The sequence below is a fragment of the Hetaerina americana genome, unplaced genomic scaffold (genome assembly GCF_022747635.1).
Source record: "Hetaerina americana unplaced genomic scaffold, ioHetAmer1.1.p SCAF_9, whole genome shotgun sequence".
Classification (NCBI taxonomy): Eukaryota; Metazoa; Arthropoda; class Insecta; order Odonata; family Calopterygidae; genus Hetaerina; species Hetaerina americana.
In genome coordinates, this window is record NW_027287538.1 from 14,824,025 (window position 1) to 14,849,021 (window position 24,997).

The 24,997-nt window shown below is 36.9% G+C and overlaps 1 protein-coding gene across 2 annotated transcripts in view; it reads right to left on the minus strand.

The window, feature by feature from the left end:
• Positions 1–11,493: 11,493 nt before the first annotated feature.
• Positions 11,494–24,997, minus strand: part of Calx (sodium/calcium exchanger 3) — a 379,471-nt gene continuing 365,967 nt past the window's right edge. For both annotated transcript variants that reach the window (XM_071598138.1, XM_071598137.1), the window contains exons 7-8: positions 16,581–16,752; positions 11,494–13,179 (exon numbers count right to left, since the gene is read on the minus strand). In XM_071598138.1, coding sequence (XP_071454239.1) covers positions 12,975–13,179; positions 16,581–16,752 — 377 coding nt within the window. In that variant the 3' untranslated portion in view covers positions 11,494–12,974. The remainder of the gene's footprint in view (positions 13,180–16,580; positions 16,753–24,997) is intronic.

Below are 24,997 nucleotides of genomic sequence, written 5' to 3' on the forward strand. Positions count from 1 at the left end.
AATATCCAAATAAATGTTTAAATTTAGTAAAAACCTTAAGAGTAAATCCGACAATTTAAGAATTATTATGTGACTCCAGTTATACCAAATGTATACTTTATCATAAAAAAATGAAGAGGTATTTGTGATCCACATTTTAGCCATAAGGTTCTTAGGGTACTAGATAGATGGAGAACAAATACAGTGATGAAGAGCTTGCGAGAGGTCCCCGAAGACACCTTCCAGGGCGCATACTGGTCATGACAGAGTCACTGGAAAAAATATGTAGAGGCAAAAGGAGAGTACTTTGAAGAATTTTAAGTGTCTGTGCAAATCTGTTCAATAAATTACTTTAAAAGAATATGTGCATTACTTTTGGAACGCACCCTGTATATCCAGATAAAATTAAAAGCCCTAGTTATACGAATTATTCTATTTGATGATGGTGTACCATCCTCTACTCCTGCATTGAAGTAGCTGTCTGGATAGTAAGTTTTACAAATTTAATGAAGGTATTTTTAGGTTGTAACATTAGGATAAGTGTGCCTAGCACCAAGTGTAAGCGATCACTAAGTTTGTCTCACTCCTGTAACTTTAAATGCCCCACATAATTTGATCGCGTTAAGTAAGTTCAATTCACCCCCATTTCTCCGAGTGCGGTAATTGCGTCCCTTAAGTCCCATTGGGGGCCCTACCACGTTGGCGGAGGCCTCCTCTCGTGCTAGGGGGACACCTACACATGAACCCTGGGACGGATGGGGAGAGAGGGGGAAGAGGAGACGAACCCCTACCCTTCATCTCAGCTGCGAGGTCCACCGGCGGCAGGCCGCTTTCCAACGGCGATCCCTCCCATGTACACACGCATCACACACACAAGTACTACTCACTGTACGAAAACACCATAATAACCATGCACCACACGTCACACACACACACACATCCACCATTAACATTGCCCCTTGTCACCAATTGCTGCATTGTTCGTGGCTGATGCCTTCTCCAGCACAGGAACGGGAGGCCTCAATGTGAGCATGTTTGGCGATCATGTGTCCTATGTGTTGTGGAAATGAATACCCTGAATCTCCGAATAGAATGACCCAGTTTGCGTCACCTTTCACGTCGAGAATGAGTAAATGACATTATGACTGTTTTTCGTTTATCAGGCCTGAATAAAGTCAGGAAAAATATAATTCTGCTTAAGCGTATATATAAAAACAAACTCCGAAATCTGTGATTATCTGGTGTTATCCGCTCACGATAAATTAGTATAAAGACTATCCGAATTGAATCTAGTAGAATGGGCCACAAGCAGCTTTAAGTTTTAACGAAGAGGGCTTCGGACTAAGATTGGATTGAACTCACGGAGATAATTCGAACGCAATTGTCCATTATGACCTGTTTTCAGTAGATTAGATGCGGGAGGGGGTGAAAGGAGGAGAAGTACTGCCGTTTGAACGAAAAAAGAGGGGTTTCGTTGGGAGAAGGTGAGAGAACGAAACACTGCGAGTGACAGGTGAAGTGGAAGGGAGAGTGGAGACGGAAAATGGGGGGTCAGTCGAATGCAAGGAAGGCCGCGGTGCGTGGGTCGGTCGCTGTACGAGAAGGTGGGAGGGTTTTGGGCGGAAGAGGGGATTGGGGAGAAGGCTAGCCCCGAGGATGAAGGATCCCGGCTAAATGGCCTTCCCGAGGGTCAAATCAGCGTCAATGAGAAGAGGAAAATGGCCCCTCGGTTACTCGCGGTCAACTCCTTCCTTCCCATCCCGCAGGTTAGTTCAAAGGTCGCGCCCTCGATCCCCCTCGAGGGCACGACCGACGGTGACTCCGACCTCATCCCGCGTTCAAATCTCCGCCTCCCACACAACGCCCGTTCCCTTACGGACGCGACCGATTATTAGCCTTCTTCTTAAATCTAATAATTTTAAATCGTTCCTTGTAACATTGAGATATAGAATTTGCATAAAAGACGAGGAGTTAGAAGTTCAAGAAAGTGGCATAAAAATACTGGAAATCCGATTAAACTTCTTTTAAAACGAAATCCTATCAAGATGCCTGTAAACTAAACTTGTTTGATTCCCTTCAGAAATGCCTGGAGGAGGCAGAAGTGTGGTAAGTGGTGTCAGAGCACTAGCCGCAATTGCAGAAATATTAGTTTTTACACTTGCTTGAATAAATGTTAGCCCAAACGCAAAAACACTTGGAAACATACGTGCCTATATACATCATGCAATAATTGTTCTGTTTAACTAATTTATTAAAATTAGTTTTTTAATAAATCTGTGACAGTATCCATCTCGCTCTTCTATTATCCCGGTGATTGATACTACCATTATCATTTTTGGCGTAATGATTCCCTCCGAGTTGCAATAAAACTCAGGTGTCCTGTTCTTTTCTTAAAGCCTTACTTGTTTGCTCTCTTCGAGAATCAAGAGACCTTATACTTCATCTAAGGCGACATAACACCTCCCTCTTTACCATTCTTTGAATTTTTCAACAGCCCGTGCAATGAAACCTATCTCTCTTAAACTCGACAGACACATTCCTCAAAAATCAGTATCCGAGTAATTCGACAAAATAAATATCAACTATTCAGAAGAAAATTGAAGTCCCCGACCAATAGTACACTACTTTTAAAAGCAGATAAATCGAAATACGTCTACAATGAAATTCGACCAAACATATACTGCATTTGAAACATTTCCCCGACACCATTCAGCATTTGCGTATGAGAAGTTGCTTTTGTTTATGCTATTAATTTCTGTAAAAATCAATTCTCTACACAAACCAGCTAAAATATCTCTGCTCAATCAAAAGTTTTAAGTAGTTAAGTTTTTAAGATGATAATAGTTAATTAACATTTTAATAAAACTCATTCATTCATCAATAGCTTTTGCTTAATGTATACTATGACATAACATATAATCTGATTCTGAGCATCCATTAACTGTGAGTGTGATGGCGTAAAATTTGGGCATTTTCAACAAACAAAGCCATACAATTTACTAACTGAGACATGGTGTTATCATCTTAGGTTGGAGAGGGCACTGAAGCCATTGAATTCCTGACAAAATATTTTAAAGATAATCTCAGAAGAATTGGGGGTCATTTAGACTGAAGACTAATTTTTTGTTTTCAAATTTTTATCAGCCCTTAGCATTCTGCAAATGTCCTGGGCATTATATTCTGTCAATGATCATAGTTTTATAAGTGTACCCATAAGTTACTTGCTTTAAGTGGTTTGATTACGCTAGAGGTTTTTGTCACTATATCCATGTAGAAATACATCTGGATGTTAAATGAGGACACCAGAGAAACCAGAACTACCTAGCTGATACGAGTGGACCTGTTAGCTCACTAAAGGGGATATTAGGCCACATATTGAGGGTCCAAACGTGAGTTGGTGTAGATGTGAATGCTTTGGATTACTTGTGGTGGATGTGGTAGACTAGTGTTGTAACCCTGTTTTACTAATCCGTGTGAATGTAATGTTGATTGTCTGAATGATCATCTTTAAGACACACTGCATATTTACACACTCATCAGGATGAGAACAGGTTTTTGGTAGCAGCTCACATTTTTTAATGCAGTAGACAAATAATTAGAGATAAACACAAGTTAATGGAAAATGTTTGTTAAATGAGTTTTAATAGTTTGAATTTCATTAATTAGTGTTTAATCTATTTGTCCTGGCTGTTATTTTACATTTAAATTGTGCAAAATTATTAGTATGCCTTTAATTGATATGGAAATATTGTTCATTTTGTAAAGAAATCCACAATTGTAGCAGCTTGTTAAGTTGTGGGTTCTCATTAACCAAGAGCAAATGCCAAGCCAAAGCTCCTCCCATATGAAAGTTTAAATAAGGCTTAGATGTGATGAATACCTTTTCAGATACACAATAGTCGATTGTATCAATTCAGATTTTTGCTAAAGATTATACAATGGTTCATCTGATAGAAATTCTTCTCCATTATGAAAACTATTTTGAGGTAAGAAATACCAATGAACACAAATACTCATACATCAGTACCTTACACATTGGGATTCAATAATTTTAATATGATTATTCACTCATAAATATCTGTAAACGTTTCTCTGAAAGTCCATTACATAACGATGAGGCTCAATTTTTTTGGAGTGGTAAATTATTCATCATTAATATTCCTATAAGAAACTTTTACACGACTATTAAATGTTCTCATTCATGTTGTCACAATATTTCTATACAGCTCTACTTAAAGGTAAAATGTGGTATTTCTTCATTGGGAATAATGTTATGCCACTGCTTACATGGCTTATTATATGATATATTAATAGTTAAGTGTTGTTGGCTCTGGCCTCAGCATAATCTATTCCATAAATTCGGAAAATTTCATAACGTTGTACTTACCTGTCAAGTAGGCCTTCAAATAATTTGCTAATCAACCACAAATATTTTTAACAAATTATGGATCACAGCTATCTTCCTTCTCTTGCTTGTGAGTTTTCTAAACCTAAACCAACCAAATCATATTTCTTAACCTGAAGATCAGTTTACTTGGTGAAGGTAGATCTCAAATAGTATTAAACCCAATGGTGAGTGAAATTCCAACATTAGGGTAATAAGGGGATGGGATAGTTATGCCACCAATGGTTTCCCAGGATGATCTGGTCTAATGTCTTCACTATATTGCTCTTCTACATTTCCCTTTCATCTCTCTTGAATCTTCCCTGGTTCTAACAGTATTTACCTGTCTTATCTTTGATTATTTGTGTTGTAATAGTTAAGTAGTTCTTCAGGGATATTGTCTACCCCCATGGCCTTATTCGACTATGATTCTCTTAATGCTTTTTCTATCTCGTTATTAAATTAGTGTAGACCTATGCCATCCTCATCTGCATCATTACCTCTTTCTATGCCAAATCTTTCTGACCTATTGTCTTTACCATACTGGTCTTCCATATATTCCTTCTATCACTCTTTAATCTTCCCTGGTTCAAATAGAATTTTCCCGTCTTATCTTTGATTATTTGCGATGGATTTCCCTTTTTATTTCCTGAGATTGTATATAGTGCATCAATTTAATCCTTTCTCAGTAAACTTTCCATATCCTTGCATTACGTCTTTCACCATGCTTTCTTTGCCTTATTTGTTTTGTGCCTCAGCTAATTATTGAAATCATTTCACTTCCTTCTACCTGTCACTGTTATAACATTCTGCCATTTCTTTCCCTCGTCTATCATTCTAATCATTTCATCTATTATCTAAGTTTTCCTTGTCCTTTCTCTATTGACAATTCCTATATTTTTAATCGAGACTTTCTATTTCCTGTTTTTGATGTATTCCCATTTTTCCTCTATAGTACCCAGCTCCTTTTCCTCACTCATGATTGTCCACCACATGATTGCCCGCTGATACTCCTTCCTTGTCAGTCTAGTTACTGCTTCTACATTCCATTTCCTGAACTACCTTCCCTGCTTTGTCTTTTAGAATCAAACGCTACACTTCATAATTACTAAATTGTCATCCGAGTCTGTATCTGCTCCTGGGAGCATGTACGAATTGATCATGCTATTCCTAAATCTGTGATTAACCATAATTTAGTCTAACTGATACCTTTCTGAGTCACCTGGCATTTCTACGCATACCTACGTCTTCTGTGGTGTCTAAAAGAAATGTTGGTAATGACTAACTCCAGTCTCCTCCATAATTCTATGGCTTTCTTCCAATTGTCATTCCTTGTAGCTAAACCGTAGTCCTCAACCTCACTACCATCTCTTCTTTTGCTATCACTATCATCACCTTTTGATCCCCCCATCACTACCAAATGTTTCCCTACAGGAACACTCACGATTATGTCCACTATTGTATACACCCAATTGACTTCTTTCTCCCTATAATTGCTTGTTGGCTTGTACCAGTATACCTGAACCATGACCATGACAGCATCCAGAATTGCAATAAGGCCCTTTTCAATTCCATGTACTTCTTTCCTCCTTTCATTCCATTGCATACATTTATCCTTTTCCTTCCCCTTCCATGCCTGCATAATGTCCTCCCTTTCATCACTGTCCTCACCATTCTATCATAAATTTTTAACCAATGTTACATCCATTTTTCCTGATCAATGTCAAAGAATGTAGAATATAAACCTGAACAATGACCAAGTTTGTTGGTTCAGTTATAACTTCTATTATTGATATTCTATCACTTGCTTGCTCTATGTTTTCTATGCTTCTTCCTATATTTATGTTTAATGCCATTGCCACCCCATGCTGACTCTTTTTCTTCCCACTGTTTATTACTCCATAGCTATCACTCCAGTAACCCTTGCTATTCCTCCATCTAACTTCATGCAGCCCTAAAATATCATTATTTCCTCCCTCCATCTCTCACCTTACATTTTCCAATTTCCATAGTCCCTGATATGGTTCTAGCAGTACAATTCCCTATTCTGATTCAATTCTCTCCTGTGTATTTTGTGCTACTGCTGCCTATTTTGCTTTACTAGGATTTCAGGAGACAACAAACATAGAAGCCTGGCCTCTCCCATGGCTGATCATAATCCATGACCCATTGGGTAATGTCCCATAGTTGCTATGAATCATTCTAATTATATTGTTCATCATTGGTTCATGTGATAATGAGCGAGGTAGTTTCCCTTTTTCTTCATCAATAGTGTTTTCAATGTGATGCAATAGCTCAAATGGTCACACCACTGGAGTCAGATGCCTTTGCAGCTATCTCACTGTAGAATACCTTTTGTCTGGCTCCTACCTTTCAATGTATCTGTCATGGTTGACCCTACCAGGAGTAATTTTCATTTCTCCTGCCAGCACAGTTCAATGGGTCTCCAGAATACACAAGCCTTTCCACCATGGCAAGGTTGTGACTCAGATTTCAGTTACACTCTAAAAGAGAGTGTAACTGCAATTTAATTAACACATCATCAAAATACAAAATGGATAATAGGTTTATGTGGCAAAGTTGTCATGCAGTAAGTGATATTATAACAACACGGTCTGCAGAGTCTTAGCTGACAAAACAGTGAGCCTGACAGGGAAAGAACATTTATCTACCTGAGTGTGTTTTCATGATACAAGCTAAGGGAAAATCTGAGAAGAATTCACAGCAATGCAACAATTTCATAGTGTAAAAATCATTCGCCTTGACAGGGATTCGAACCCAGATCCCTCGATATCTGGCCAAGTGCTTCAGCCAGTTAAACTATCGAGGCGTCCTCTTACTCTCCGAAATTTTGGGGGCTGCCAAGGTGAATGATTTTTAACTCTGAAATTGTTGTACAGTGACGCATATTAGCGGATGACTCCATCAAAAGTTACTGTTGCGGCATCTCCCACCAGGTTTTTGGAATAATTCACAGGTTTGGTGGAGCTGAAACCAAAACCCAATCAATCACAAAAGCAACTGACAAATTTCTGGTTACCTAGTCTCCAACTAGAATATTGTGCAGACCTTCATTTTGACAGCTCTTCTACAGTGGTAAACATAGAGGATGCAGTACAAACAATTGTAATGAAACGGTATACTCAAGCATTAATTTTCCATGGCTCAAGACATAAATTCAATCTTGTAGTAAACGATACCAAATAATGTGCTATTAATGAGAAACACTACTACCAAAGTAAAGTATACAATAAATGTTTTCAGGAAATCAACAACTTAAAGGAATTTGGCTCCCTACAGATCATGATGTTGTGGTGATAGCCTGAAAAATGCAAAAGCATTCCAAAACTCGCATGAAATTTCTCACAAGCTAATCAAAGCCCTGAAAAAATCCTCTATCAAGGAAAAGTACACCACAAGAAAATCTGTACACTAACCAAATTTTCTATTGTTATTACCCTAATTGCAATATTAAAATACTCAGCAGAATCGGAACCATTGGTTAATGCCCTGCATGCAAAGATCATGGATTTCATCAAGATTGGAGAGCACATTACAGAAATCCTGGAGATTACATTACATTACTTTACAGAAATCCATAAATAATGGCGGCATCCACTAATTATACCATATGCATTATTTTACCAGATATATAATTATTTAATTTTATTATAATTATACCAGACATGTGTGTAATTCATGGAGGAAAAATAATTTAACTGCAAACAGGAAAAATGATATTGAACTCACTGACCTTGTGCTTCACCCACTTCAACTATGATGGCACACCAACGGAATGCATGTTTCAATTTCAACATCCCTTGCAAAAATACTACTGTAGTGGAAAAATGTCAATTATATTAATATTAATTCTTTTACTTGAATGAATTATTTAACAATGAAGTAGTGTGCAGTTGTACAACCTGATATTAAAAAAGAGATGCTATTAATGAAACAGATTTTCAAATGTTTCCTTCACCTTATTATTATGAATTAATGAAAGGGAATATTAATAAACATTCATCAATGAATGCCAACTTCTTAAAAATATATTTACATGAGGTTATTTAAAAATACCTTCTTAATTTGGATTTAAAATTCATGGTCTTATCGGCTGGTCAGGGAGCTAATCTCTTGCATCAAAAGCATGGAAGCTTAGTTATGTAAGGACTGGTCATTCATCATATTAAGAGCATTTGACCAAACAAGACCTGGGTAATTAATTTAACAAAATTGTATTTGAAAGTTATTTAATATTATTGTTAAGTACAAGAGTGATTCCTCCATGGATCAATGGAGCTACAGCATAGAGTTAGTGAGGAGTGGAGGGCAACTGTCCAACACCAAACAATCTTTTAAACTCTAAATGTTCAGCTTTTGGTCAACAATGTACAACAAAAATAAATGACAGTTCAAGAAACAGCGCTTGAATAATTTACAGCTTTTTGTCATCTCTGAAACACATTTGGGACCAAAACCATGTTGCTGATAACAAACAATATTTTTATCAATAACAACAATTCAATAAAAATACTACAGAGGAGAATTTTCAATGGTTCAAAATTAATTTTATGCATATTTCTCTCATACCTGGAAGAACATATCATCTTTATAAATTTCTTGGTGTCCTATTAACTTTTATTTAGCAGCACCTTTAGCTCATTCCCATTACAGAATAAACATTGCAATCTTTGCTAATGGCTGGGATCAAACCAAAATATGTTTTATTTAAATTGCTGCTCTGCAATGTTGTCTTGGATGAGCAAAAACTGCCATAATGCAAAACTCTACATTATTTACACACACATGTCATACCATCACAATCAACATTTGAACATTCACTCGGGGTATATCTTTGGATTTTCTTACTCACTCACAAAATAAGGCATTGGTATTGACACTTAGCTAAATATGTTGTCTTTTTCTTTAATGTTACCCAAATGAATAATAATATAATTCTGGCCAACAATTATACTTTAAGGTAAATTTTGTTATTACATTATGGGGCCGAAACGTGTTAAAGACATAAGTAATCATGATTTTTTTTCATAACCAAATTTGATTGTTTGGCATGTCAAGAATATAGGACTTCATGTCTAAAACAGAAATCGTAAACGTCAAATTAAATCCTATGTAAAAATAATATCATGTTGCCGTTTCTTCATAGAGACTTAAGAAGAAAGAATTTTCAAAAAAATGAATACATGACCTATGAATATTGCACAATTTAAAAAAGCTATCAGGTATTTCCTAATCAATAGGATGGCTTTTTTTATAAAAAGGTATAGGGAGATATCTGTTTGATTTTGATCAAGCTTCAGGCTTACAGCAGAGTGTTTAGACATCAACAGCAAAAAGATATGCACAAGGTTAAATAAGCTTTAAACCTCACTCTTGAATATAATTAATATTTGATATATGGGCAATAATTTAGAGGGAAAAATTCTCCAATTAAAGGCTTGCAAGTAGAAAATTTTAAATTCAACAATTTTTATGCTGCATTTTACGTCACATTTAGACCAGTGTTCAAGTTCACTTAGTGTTTTTACTGATTATCTGACTTAAGGGTATGAATTATTCAGACATCTAAATGTCTAATAATTGTATAGACAAAGATTTCCAAGGATTATTAACAAATATTCACACTAAAATATTTACCAAACAGAAATATGTAGATGGCATTTTGAGTTACTTGTCTTCACTTCATGGCAGTAACAGCATGGACAAGATATCACTTTCCATCTCAAACTTGCATAATGGTTTATGTTGAATTTTTTTCTTTACATTGAGATGAAGGAAGTTCCAATTTATTCTCATTTTATACATATTCAACCATTTTTTAATGCTCAATGTTGGTGAGCATTCTCTTTCACTTCACTACATTGAAAATTAGCATTTTTTTATGCTAATGGATAACATTGTTGAAATAAAAATAAGTTTTCCGCAGAATTTTTGCCTCACTCAGTATGTATACATTTCACTATTTAATTTTTGAAAAAAGCCTTCCCCTAAAAGAGTGTAAACAGTTGCATTTCTTATTATCATAAAAGAGAATTTGAGAAGTACGTACCACCGAAAAAAGACGTTGGCCAAACATTTTTTTTATACAGACATGTATGTATTTCAATTAACATGTGAATTTATGAGTGTGAATATGGCTTTAAGAAAGGATTATTAGATAGGATTAAATTTTTAGTATTTGGTATAGAATAAAGAGAATAGCTATAAAAATGGTATGATGGTTCATGGAAGATATTACTTTTAACCAATATTCAATGTGCCATCTATAGGACTTGCTGCCAAAGTTTATTGTACTTTTACAAGAGTTAGGTTTGCATTTTCTTAAGATGAACTCTATTATTATAAGTTTATGGTAGTAGTCCCCAGTTTTAGTTTTGAATGCATACTTGAGGGAATAATAATTAAATCTAAAAGTACAAGGTGTGGAGGTTTATGGTAAATCAGGGTGGACAATAACTTGGAAGAGAACCATGGCTTCAACAATTTCTGATCCAGGCCATGGAGGATGTTTATGTGTGAAACCAACAAAATCTGATCACTCAAAAATCCCAGCCATCTCCCCTCATTGTTTCTTTCCACAGGTCCTTGAGTAGGGAGACTCTAAACACCACATTCTATCATTATAATGAGAAGCGAAGAAGAGCAAGGGAAAAGAATAATAATAATACACACACCTTCTTCAAGCTGTAGTGACAGATGCTAACACATCCATTATTTTTAGAGTTACTCCAGAAGATATCCTCTTCAATTCACTTTCCTTTACACTGAGGCACAGGTTCCACTTCACACTCATGCACACACAAGCACACATCTACAATCATACATAAGGTGTATCACAATCAGCCACTCATGCATACATTCTCACATAGCCACACATTTGTGAAGAGCGCTGTCAGTCCAATGTCAAGGACTTTATGACTTGTTTCAAATAGTTTTTCTCTTTCTGAACTTCCTATTCCATATAATATGCATGTGTCTTTGTATACATGTATATATATATATACACATACATATATATAAATATATACATGTATGTATGCATGTATGTATATATATATATATATATATATATATATATATATATACACACACACATACATACACATGTATTCATTCATATGCATACCTATCTGGTAACATTAGTCCTTTATTTGATTAATTCTCTTCATCCTTAATCTTTACCAATTTTTTTAAAAAAATGAGAAACATGTACATTTGAACACTCATCTCCCTTTGGATCTTTATTTTCATACATTTCCTCACATTCAATCTAATGCTGCAGTCACTCATTCTTTCACTCAATGCCATACATATGAAAATGTCTTCTTTTGCATGAATCTGGCAAAGAGTACTTGAGATACAAGAAACGGAAGCACTTAAAAATGGCATCCTAAAGGATGCTCCAAGTATTGGATAGTTAAAGAGAGATAAAGAGAGTGAGAGATAGATTGATAGAAAGAGACAAGTTTAAAGAGAGGTGAAAAGAAAAAGACTGAGAGAATTAATTAGAGAAACAAAAACACAGCTTGTGGAATATTTCTCATGAATAAGGAGAAAATATCAATATGTCAGAAGAGGAAATATGGATCTTTTATTAGAGATGAACCCAACCCGTTTTCTTACTGTATGTACATGTTTATATATGTATATATATGTATATACACACACATACATATATACATACACACATATACATACATATATATATTTAGTGTAGGTATGTATATATTTTTCTGGTTTCCTCTTTTCCAAACTAATATTTTTCTTTTATTCCAAACCTGTTGTGTGCATAATATCCTTTTTTATTATTTAATTAAAGTAAGCAACAAACACGCCAACAACAACATTAACAACAACTGATATTTTTCATGTAATATGCTCACTTTTGTTTCAATATATAAACCCTTGTGTACGCTTTCATGTGTATCCTTTTTATCTATATATTTTTTATATTCCTTCTCAAATGTTTAACAATACCATAATTTTTGGCAAAGAGATTGACTAAATATATTTTTATATATATAATTGATGTGTATATAAATATTCAGTGTGGTCAATTGAGCTTTGACTGCCCTCCACAGGAGTGCATCACTTTTTATGAACCCATTTGGATGGCTCATTCCATCTTTTGTTTTCACGTGCATATCCCATTCTCCTGAATCCATTGTATGACCATTCACAAAAATCTCCCTCCAAAACTATTATTTCTATCTCATGTTTTGACTTCTCTATGAATCTCTCTGACTTAGACTGTTGCTTGCTTTTACATAAAGCCCAGTGATTTCTTAGTGGCATAACTCAACACTCTTCCCTTCAAAGGAGAGATTTTATTTGGGGGAATATTTTTACAAAACTGTTGGAGAACAGAAAACTCAGTCTCCATTTCCTTGGAAACCACTGGGGCAGCACCTTCATTCTTTAATTCAAAACGCTACTTGTGGCGACAAAATGGTGGCTGCTTGTGTTAACTTGCCCTTCAGTATTTCCAGCATAGAGCACAGGAGTTTCAGAGGGCATCATTATGGTTAATTTTACATATTTGTGAATGAGGCTCTCGCTTGTTTCTTAGCTCACTTGTCTTCCAGACCAATTAGAATCCTTCAATAACATCGTACACTTCAAGGGTGGACATTATGACATAGAAGAACCAGAGGCTGAGAAGGAAGCAACTGGTGAAAATTTTGATTCTGTATGGTCCACCAAGCTCTCCACCAACCACTTTGGACCGTCGAATCAGCAGAGTAAGGATGGCTACCACTGCTTCACTGCAGAATATTGTCACAGAGAAGGCAAGGCTGAAATAAATGAAATTCACATTATAAAATTGCAAATCTTTTTAATCAATGAAAGTTGATCAAATATACTGCGTAGATTTTATTTGCAGTGAACCTGTAACACTGTAAGCCACAATTGCACTCCTTTGATTGAAACAGAATTGTGAAGAGGACTTACGTAAGACACCCACCAAACAGTACTAATCTTTAACCATATCTATTAGTTTCCCTACAATATGTATTTGTATAAATAATTTTTATTTATCAATGTAATCTTTTTTCATTTTATTACAGAACAATTTATAGATATGCTAGCAGAAGCTTATGGGTGAAGGTAAAAAAGTAATGAATTGGATAATATTTTGTATTTTCAGACAGAGAAAACAAACTCTGCCAGTTAAAATGTTTGTATTGTAGAAAGCTTTAGTGAAGAGTTATTCAACATATAAAATAATTTGCAAAATGAGAGTGAGATCTAAGGGGTATTTTTTTCCTGATGGCTACAGCAGTTCACTATTTATTTCTTCTAGCCCTTAACCGTTAACAATTGAATAATCATTTAGAACTATAATAAATATATTCGAGTCTGGACAAAGATGAAAACTGTCCAAGGATTGACTTAATGACCAATTCCATATTAATTCTCACAGAGATATATTTGTACAGCAGAATCAAGTGATGGCACAGTCTTTAAATGAAAAGAAAGAACTAGGCTAACATTTAAAATGTTATATATAAATCCTAAGCATTTCTTTAACTGAATTGTGGAGATCTTCAATAAGAGACATGAAATTATCGGCCTTGGTAGTTGACTCCTATCTTTACAGGGGAGACCTTGGTTTGAACTGCAGCAGATAAATGCAAGGGAATTAATCAATTACCACCCTATTTCTGGTTGCCCTGTGGAATATCTCAGAGATTATTACAATGTGTTTTCCCTTGGCATAGGGAAGTATACTGGTCTTCTTGCTTCCATTAATCTTAAAAAGAATTTCAAGCCTATGCTCAAAAATGCCAAACCTGTTCCCGTGGGAAAAGTTTTAACCCCAGTGTAGGCTTAACGTTTTAACCCCAATGGTCCACTCTCATGGTCAATGCAAAAAAAAGGATGGCTCTATAAGAATATATGGCCACTATTCTGCTACAGTAAACTTGAACTGTTTAAGGCATATTTATCCTGTGTTCACTGTGCATGAGACACTGGCAAAACTTGAAAGAGGAAAATATTTTGCCTGATTTGATTTATCTTTAGCCCTTTTACAGATGACAGCGGATCCTGAAAGGGATTAGATTGTAATGCTCAATATGAAAAACTGTCTGTTAGAAGTGCACCACTTGACCCAGGGTTTAACCACTTCCTTTGGTAAATTCAAGAGGATAATGGAGATAATTTTGGTATGCCTGGATGTCTTGTATTTAGATGTCATATTGGTAGAAGCCACTTCAATGGAATTGTTGCAGACCCAAGTGAAGAGTGTTGTCTCAAAAATTGCCTCGGCTAATCTTGGTCTTTGCCCAGATAAGTTTGGGATTACCAGTCTAGAATTGTTGGTTACCATATCAGGGTGGAGGGTGTTTTTCCAACTGAAAGTAATGTAAAAACTATTTTATTGGCACCTAAATCCCATCGCACTAATGGAATTTACTTGGGGTTTTTAATTATTATGGTCGATTTTTTCAAATAAAGCCCCTCTTTTCAATGTATTGCTGTATGACCTGCTTAAACAAGGAGCCCCATGGCTGGACACAAAACAACACAATAAGTGTCTTGACTCTGTGAAGAAAAGGATTCCTATGTGATGCCGGATGATAGCAAGATACCAATAGTCTCAGAGTCTCATGCTCTTAAAATCACAAAGCACAACTACTCACATGCAGATGAGGAAGTTTCTGCAGCATTTTCTGGAGTGCCAAACATTAGTATGAATCAGTGGGGGAGAACCTATTTTTGGAGTTTTTAACCTCCCTGAAGAATCTGCAGCAGGAAACATGATATCAAAACTAATGTTATTGAGGTTCTGCATTTCTTGGGAGATGATTTTAGGGTAGTGTAGCTTCCATGTTAACCTCCATCCATTATCTTTATCATGGGGAATTTAACTTTTCCTTTCAAGGGCATGCAGAGCTAAAAGTTCTCCAGTTCAATGGAATTCATTACCAATAGTAGGTAATGGGTAGTAATACGTAATATTACTCTAAGCCAAGGATTGATGTTTATCAGACATATCATAAGTAGAATTGAATATTATTCACTGCAGAGAAAGTAGTAATGAATTATGACAATTATGACTGAACATTTCTGCTCAATTTTTGTAGGCAAATTATTTGTGTAAAAATGAAGACAGGCAAATATATTTCAGAGTAACAAGGTTGAAGAGCCTAATCCCTAACTTTCCATATTCTTGGTGGTTTACCAACTGTAGGTTTTTTACTTGCAGGTATCCTCAGAAATGTAAAGCCCGTGGTTTGCTAGGGATGCCTGCATGAGAAGGAAGGAATGAGGATCTTGATTCCATGAATACCGCAATGAAGAAAAAAACTTTAAGTTGAATAATAATAGAGCCAAAATAAACGAAGGTGGAAGAAGACAAGACTATAATAATAATAATACACTTATATGAATTCTTAAAACAATGCAGGAGTAAGAAATGCCTTATTCAAACAGAGACTAGGAATGTATCAGTGATTAATTTCAATGAGCCAAAAGTATTTAGGAATTATATATTCATACTTAATTTTTAGAACATGGATGGAAATACTTGCTAGCATATATTTTACTCATATAAGGCAAAAGTAAAACGTTCATTTGTCAAAATGTACATTCTTAGATAATTACAACAGTAAAAATTATTAAAGTAAAAATGGATGGCCAAGACCAACCGCCATGCTTGGTACATGAACCTTTGAACTTTGAATAAATTGTTGGCTGATGGTTTGGCTGGCTTGAATTTTAAATGTGTGCTGGATGTTGCCTTATAGGAGATCACAGTGTCCCCACCACAAAGAATCCACAATGTCCCTAACAACAATGCTATCTGGGATACCAAAGAAAATGCCATCAAAAGCTCTGTTGTGTGACATTTGGTGTGGGTGGCCTTGGACGGGAGCCCCAGGCATTTCGGTCCATTGTGATAACTAATGTAAACCCTTTATGCTACTTGCACATGGGGAAAAAAATCACCTCGGTAAGTGTATGGAGGTCATCCATCCAACCTATGTTGTAGGCCAATATTGGTTAATTTCAGTGATCTAATGGAAACTACTGTGTCAAAGTGGCTCGGCCTTTTTCCCAATTCAAAAAGCTCTGAGTAAAATTAAAATTGATTAGCTAATTAACAACTAAATAGTAATCATACACAATAATGCTGATATAATGATTAAACTAATACAAGTTTACAAGAGCTTCAAATTGAGTGACTTACTTTCCAGGTTCAACAAGGAACTTTTCCCCTTGAAGAGCGTGGTAGACAGCGGCAATAGACCATGCGATCCCAATGCCCATGAACACATTGACTGCATTGCTTCCGGTGACATTGCCCACGGATGCATCAGCATACTTATCTTGAACAGCGGCCACTTTACTTGCAAAAGTGTCTGTGTAGGATAAAGTTGGCAAAGAACAGAAGGGAGATTGATTAATAGCAGTACCAAATATCAAGTGAAAATGCAGAAGGGAAAGAGTAAAGAATGTACAAGACCTCTGGTATATAAAAGACCAGAGTATGTACTACGTTCATAAGAGAAGAAATATGAATAAATATAATTTGTCTATTGAAAAAAATGAAATGGATTAGACTGGCAAACATTATACTACCATTAGAAATTAGAATCAGAGTTTGAAAATCAATCAGAACCACTGAATTTGGCACACAAGTATATGCAGTGTTTGTTGCATATCTGGCACAGGTAATATGGTTACTGAATTTTGGTTTTCTTAACTTCATTTCATATAATTATTTGAACTAAAGAATTCCTACTACTCTCTTTGTGATACAAACTTCTTGAAACAACGGTGAATGATAAATATAATGAAATTACTGCACATACTTTGAAAAATATTTTGTGACCATATTGTCAAAAGGTGATATTTTAGAGCTTTGCCAATTGTTGTCTGCACAGATCAACATGCACAGGCAAACTGATGCAATGTCAAGGCTTGAAAACAGCACAAAACTTTAGTGGTGTACACTATCAATTACAGATGTCACCACCAGTTTGAAGCATTGAACTTGATCTGGGGCCTTTTGAACTCTGGGTGACCACAAGGTAGGTAAATATTTCTGCAATTTATTTTGAAAATATCTCTGAATCAATGCCTCACATTTGTTACCAGATTTGTCTCCCAAATTTTCCCACTTTATTTCCTGATATTGATGTTAAGTCATTGCAGCTATACAGAGACAAATAAGCAACAATATTGTATTATTAACCATATTAGCCCAATGAAGTATCTTTAAAAGTAAAGCACTAGTTACCTCTAAGTCACGACATGGAAAGACTGTTGTCATCCAACTCCTTATTTTATTCATTGAAATCTCAGAAGCTGCATATGATGCAAACACTATGGTGAAGGTGGCACAACCCTTGGAATTGTTCCCTTTAACCCTTGCAATGGCGTCTGACCCCAGAGGGGCGGACAATAAGTGGTGGTGTCATGTTAAAAACACTATTCAGGAAGGCAACGGGAAACCACCTCAATTATCATTCCCAAGATAAATATGATGGTCACTAAAGAGATTTTGAGTCCTGGCAACTACAAGGCTTGGCCCAATTGGCCGTGTGTCCTGCCCGGCAGCGAGGGGGCAAGGCTTCTGCGGTTGTCATCCCATGAAACCCTTGCAAGGGAAAACCAGCAGCAGCAGGACAGAAGACGCAGGAGAAGAAGGCCAAAATAGTTAGAATAATCGTGGGTGTTCCCGCAGGGAAACATTTGATAACGATGGGGGATTGGAATGCGACGGTAGGCAAAGGAAGAGATGGTGATGAGGTGGGGGACTACGATTTAGGCACAAAGAATGACTGCGGGGAGAAAGCGTAGATATAGAGAAGGATGCTGGATTTTGTGTTTTGTTAGGATTCACAAAATGTTCTATTTAGTAGCTGTGACCATCCAAAAACCTACCTTAACCGGTAGATTACCTTATAATAATTATATATATATATATATATATATATATATATATATTTATTTATTTATTTATACATATACATATAAATTGATATATTTTCATATTTAAGATTATTCAGATGATATAGGTGTGATGATTGGTATGGGAAGTGATTCCAGTAATAAGTGAAGACATGGAACCCATCCATTGCTTCCAAAAGGATGTGGAAGTAGTGTCAAAGCAATTGTGGGGCTAAAGAAGTCATATTTTCTGCTCTGCCTGACATAAATAAAAAAGTACTTGAGAAGAGGGAGAGACAGGCCAAGGAAATACATTTCTTTCCAGTTTCTCAAATGAGACTCCTTGGAGCTAAACTCATGTCAGGTGAATATATGTAGATATAGGGGTACATATTTGAATTATTATATAAAAGTTAAATTATAAAGGATTATTCCTAAATAACTACAGATTAGGTAGAAGTCTATTTTTCACTGAGTTCCAATGGCTTGGGGGAATGAAATTTCGAAAGCACTAGAGCTCAAATTTAATGACAGAATACTCATTTTCAGTGTTGTCCTACAGTCATTCTATTCTGTTGTCAAAATTGTTTCAGTAAGTCGGTAATTCGAAAAGCAATGAACTTGATAAACTAAAAAAAGATGTCTCCCATAATTGGCTGTGAAAATATAAATTCTGGGCAATGTATATTCCAAAGAGACGTTATTTTGGAATGGAGTCTTCATGGGAGACTCTGATAAGCACATCTGAGTAAAGGCGCTTTTATCAAAATAAAGTTTCATAAAAAATGTAAAAGCTCCTTAGGGTGTTGCAGTAAGTGATTTCCAGAGAAATAAGAAGAAATAATTTTCACTCACAATCCACATACAACATGGCTCTGCAAATGGTTGAAACTAGAATGAATGCAGCGAAAATTATGATGTGATTTCAAAACCCAAAGAAGTTCTTGATTACAAATGAATACAGTTGGTAGGACCAGCAGTTAATACTTCCCCAACCCTAATGCCATTATGCTAAAGGAGTGGTTAAAAAACTCATTAGCTAACAGAGCCAAATATCAACAATAACAACAATTGAAATTTCTTTTGAAAGCTAAATTTATTAAACTTAAACTATATTGGTTGGCATATTGTTAAATAACTTCATTAGGGCACTCCTAAGCTGGCCAAAAACTTTCTCAATCTGATTGAGGTACCTTCCCTGAGGTAGACCCCTTCCAACTCTCCCATCCACACTCATCTGGTATAATTGTTTTATCCATGTCCTTTTGTTTATTCTTTCTTTATGCCCAAACCATCTCAATATAACTTTCTCAATACTTGGCACAACATTTTCTTTCACTTCACAAAGCTCCATAAATTCACCTGAATACACTTTACTCAAAGTTCTGATCCTTAATTAAACTATACATATGATGAGAAATACTTGATATAATACTTAATATGATATTATTTAATGTTTGAATTGAATTGTAAGGTATCCATAAAAATAAATCATTTCAGTGATTTACAACACTAATGTGAGCAATGGCCTTGCATGTCCTCGGAAAGAATGGTTAAGTCAAGTTTCTGTGCTGTTGTTTTTTATTTTCAGCAAAATTCCAGGTTCTCAAGATGACTTCTCCATTTAAGGTTCATGCTTGAAAACGATTGTGAGCATGAATATGTAGAAAGAACAACAAACACTAGTTTTTTCAGCTGATCATAGGAGTCAGAAACTCTATTCTCGATCACGGCAACAATTTCAGAGTGTAAAAATCATTCGCCTTGACCAGGATTCAAACCCAGATCCCTCGATGTCCAGTCTGAATGCTTTAGCCAGTTAAGCTATCAAGGCATCCTCTTAAACTCTGAAATTTTGCTGGCTTTGGAATTCGACTATTCTTGATGTTAAAAATCAACATATCTTCCTTCTCCAGGTCTTTCAAAGCAAACCAATTAGGATGTGAACTAAGTTCACTCCAGGGCCACACTTAAGGGGCCAAAGAACCACATGTGGCTCGTGAGCCATGGTTTGCTGACCAGTGTGCTAAAGGATACATAATTTTTTTAAATTTATAATTTTAAAATTATACTTTGGATATTTTTTTTTAAGGTAATCTACCGTTTAAGGTAGGTTTTTGGATGGACACAACTACCAAACAAATATATTTTATTACTCCTAACAAAACACAAAATCCATCATCCTACTCTATATCAGGTCACTCTTCATCTCTGAGTACTTTCTTCCTCCCTTCATCCCGTCCAACATCCCTATCCTGTTCCTTCCCTTTCCTCTTTTGCCCAACATTCTACCCTCTATCACAGTCTTCAACATCCCACTGCCGGTCAATACCCCCTTCATCCACTTTTCCTGCCTCCACAGGATTTCTCCCAACAAACCCCTCTCTTCGCCCACCATACCAAGTACTTCCTCATTTGTTTTCTTCTCTGTCCATTTCACCTTCTCCATTCTTCTCCACACCCACATTTCAAAAGCCTCCAATCTACGTCTATCCTCCTGCTTCAATGACCACGTTTCCGCACCGTACATAGCTACACTCCATATCAAAGTTTTTACGAGTCTTTTCTTAACATCCTTACTCAGAGTCCCCGTCATCAACTCCCTCCTCCTTGTGAAAGCCTCTTTGCCTAGCGCAATTCTTCTCCTTACGTCCCTACTACTTTGACCGTGTTGGTCCAAAACACTACCGAGATACTTAAACTGCTCTACCTGCTCTAGTTTTTGCCCTCCTATTTTAATGTTAAGCTTGGACTTTTTCTTCCTAGAAAATCGCATAACCTTTGTTTTATTAATATTGATTCTCATCCCATACCTGTCGCACTGAATTTCCAATTCACTCAGCAATCCTTGCAGACCCTTGGCTGACTGACAAACTAAGGCTTGGTCATCAGCAAACCTAACTGATTTTACGAATTCCCCACCCACTTTCATTCCTACCTCGAGTTCTTCCCATGCCTCTTTAATCATTTCCTCTGCATACAGGTTGAACAGCAACGGTGATAATGGGCAACCCTGCCTTACACCCCTTCCTAACACTGCCCATCCTGACTCCCCGTTTCCCACCCGCACCTGAGCAGTCTGAGACATGTACAGGTTGCGGATTAGCCTCCTTTCCCTCCAATCTATTCCTATTTTCTGCAATATACTAATTAGTTTTTCCCAATTCACTCTACAACACGCTTTTTCGAAATCTACAAAACAGGCAAATACCCCCTGGTTGTATTCTATATTCCTCTCGATTAATAATCTCATTACTGCAGTGGCATCACGCGTACCCCTCCCCTTCCTAAACCCAAACTGGTCATCCACTAAGTGATCATTTGCCCTACTCTCTATCCTTTTGTTTATGATCCTGAGATCAACTTTAGCTGCGTGGGATATCAAACTTATCGTCCTATAGTCCTCATATGACGTGACCTTTACCTTTTTCGGAATAGGAACTAAAACTGATCTCACAAAGTCTTCCGGCCAGATTCCCTCCTCATAAATACTACGGATCAGCCCATATAGCCTCTTCCTCCCACATTTTCCTAAGCATTTTAAAAGTTCCACGGGAATGTTATCTACCCCCACGGCCTTATTTAGTTTCATCTCCCTTAATGCCCTTTCTATCTCATGATCTAGTATGCCTGGACCTAAGCTGTCCTCCTCTACGTCATTTTCTTTTTCAATGTCTAACTTTGTTGGTCTGAGTTCTTTACCATACAGTTCTTCTATATACTCCTTCCATCTCTCTTGGATCTTTCCTGCGTCAACTATTACCTTACCCGCCTTATCTCTAACTGTTAGCATAGCTCTTCCTTTCTTACTTCCCGATAACGATTTAACTTTGCTGTACAGCGCACCGATTTCACCCTTCCTCTGCAGACTTTCCATATCCTCGCACTGCATCTTCCACCATGCTTCTTTTGCTTTATTTGTTGCCCGCCTCAATTTATTGTTCAATTCTTTGTACTTCATTTTGCCTAATTCTGTATTCATATTCTTCCATTTTCTCCGCTCATCCATCTTTGTAATCATCTCATCCGTGATCCATGGTTTCCTAGTCCTTTTAGCGTTAACGGTTCCAATAGTGTCTTTTGCGGCTTTAGACAACCCCTTCTTGATCATTTCCCATTTTTCTTCGATAGTACTAAGCCCTTTACCATCCTCCATGATTTTCTCTACCGCCTGTTTGTATTCCTTCCTTTTCAACCCATTTAACGCTTCTACATTCCATTTTCTAACTCGCCGCCCCTGCCTTATCTTTTTGAAACGTACGCTACATTTCATAACAACTAAATTGTGGTCTGAGTCCGCATCCGCTCCCGGAAAGCTGTGGGAATTTATCACACTATTCCTAAACCTGTGTCTAACCAGGATATAATCTAGCTGATATCTTCCTGAGTCACCTGGCATTTTCCATGTATACCTGCGTCTTTTGTGGTGTCTAAACCAAGTGTTGGTGATGACTAACTTCTGTCTTCTGCAGAACTCAACTGCTTTCTCCCCGCGGTCATTCCTCGTGCCTAAACCGTAGTCCCCCACCTCGTCACCATCTCTTCCTTCACCTACCGTCGCATTCCAATCCCCCATCGCTATCAAATGTTTCCCTGCAGGAACACACGCGATCATGTCCTCTAACTGATCGTATATCCTATCGACCTCTTCTTCCTTATGGTTGCTCGGTGGCATGTATACCTGAATAATAACTAAGTTCGTCGGTTCTGCTTTTATCTCCACTAGTAGTATTCTATCCATTACCTGCTCTATGTTGACTACGCTTCTCCCTACCTCTTCATTTAATACAATGGCAACCCCTCGTTGGCTCTCGTCCCCGCCGCTGTATATTATTCTATACTTATCACTCCAGTAATCCCCGCTATCTTTCCATCTCACCTCGCATAGAACTAAAATATCTATATTTCCCCTTTCCATCTCTCGCTTAACATTCTCCAATTTCCCTATCCTCATCATTGTCCTAACATTCCACGTTCGTATTCTAACTAATTTCGTCTTCTTCTCCTGCGACTTCTGTCCTGCTGCTGCTGGTTTTCCCTTGCAAGGGTTTCGTGGGATGACGACCGCGGAAGCCTTGCCTCCCCCGCTGCCGGGCACGACACACGGCCGATTGGGCCGAGCCCCGTGGTTGCCAGGACTCAAAATATCTCTATTGTCCATCATATTTTTCTAGGGAATGATAATTGAGGTGGTTTCCCGTTGCCTTCCTCAATAGTGTTTTTAACGTGACACCATCACTTACTGGCCGCCCCACTGGGGTCAGACGCCATTGCAGCCGCCTCACTGAGGAACAGACGCTGCGTGGACTACCTTTCGTCTGGCTCCTAACCTTCGACCTATCTGGCATGGGTGACCCTACCAGGAGCAATAATTATTACTCCCGCCAGCACAGCTCTAGGGGTCATTGGAACGCACAAGCCCTTCCACCACGTCAAGGTTGTAGTCCGGGGAGGGACTTTGGATATAGTTTTGTACAATTCCTACGATTTGTACATAAACAATAGGCAAAAAGGTTAATGCATTCAGAGAAAATTTAGCTAATATCTTCATAATCAATCATTAAGGATATTTTAAATTTTATAATATGGGAATGGGTTGGTTGAATGGAGATTGGCAAGGGATAGAAACGGTTGGTCACTTGAAGTTATCAGTTGGAGATCAGATGAATTGGCAACAAGGAGATCAGAGGAATTCAGTTGCATGTTGATAGGCTGGACACTGTATGAGGACCGGACACACTGGACACATAATTTGTGAGGAGAAAATGCTCCAGTTACAAAGAAAATGAGCACAGTATTAAGGACATTAAGAGGGGAATAGCAGTGGCGAAAAAACAATCAACACAAAGAAAAAAAATGATGACGGATGCACTAACAATGGATAAAAATGAAAAGAAAAGGTTAGTAAAGACTTTAATATGGAAAGTAGCACTATACACATATGAAATATGGGATGATTCTTGTGCATGTTAGTTTTGTTCGTAAAATAATTTTGATCCTAATGTTAGTTGATTATCATCAAAACTTGTGAGCTAGATACAGTGAGTTGACTAGCACCAGGAGTCATACTAGTTTGAGTTTCAGAATGATTTTTTTTTTTGAAGAATGATGAAAGAAAAAATGATTGTTCATCTTGTAAATATCAATAATGATATAGCACATGTATAAGGAAGAGCTATTTTCTCAACTCTAATATTTGAGGCAAAAGTATGATCATAGGTTGGAAGCGTTTGAGATGTGAGCATGATGAAGGATGGAAAAAATAAGCCAGACAAAAAGGAAGACATATGCTGACATTTAAAATATGGTAGACAAAGGGAGGAAGTTCATTGTGGAAATCTGAAAAAGGCAGAGGAACTGGCTGGAGGAAGCATTGGGAGAAAAGGGGATGTTGAAGGCCATGCTAGAAGGGAGAATGTTGGGTAGGGCAGCAGAAGCAGTGACAAAGTTGGGCAAGGTAGAAGAAGAAAGAGAATAGACTCTTTCAATTGCATGAATGCAGATAAAAAATATGAAATTCAGAAGAATGAAATAATGAAGGGCAAACCAAAGAAATTTCTTGTGGTACGTAACACATAATAATCATTAGGGATCATCCAAAATCTACCGTTCACTAGCAGCATACCTTGAACAATAAATTTATTGAGAATTCTTGCAATAAATTAATGGCAGTAGAGAAATATTAAGAGTAGAACGAATTATCTGCATTAA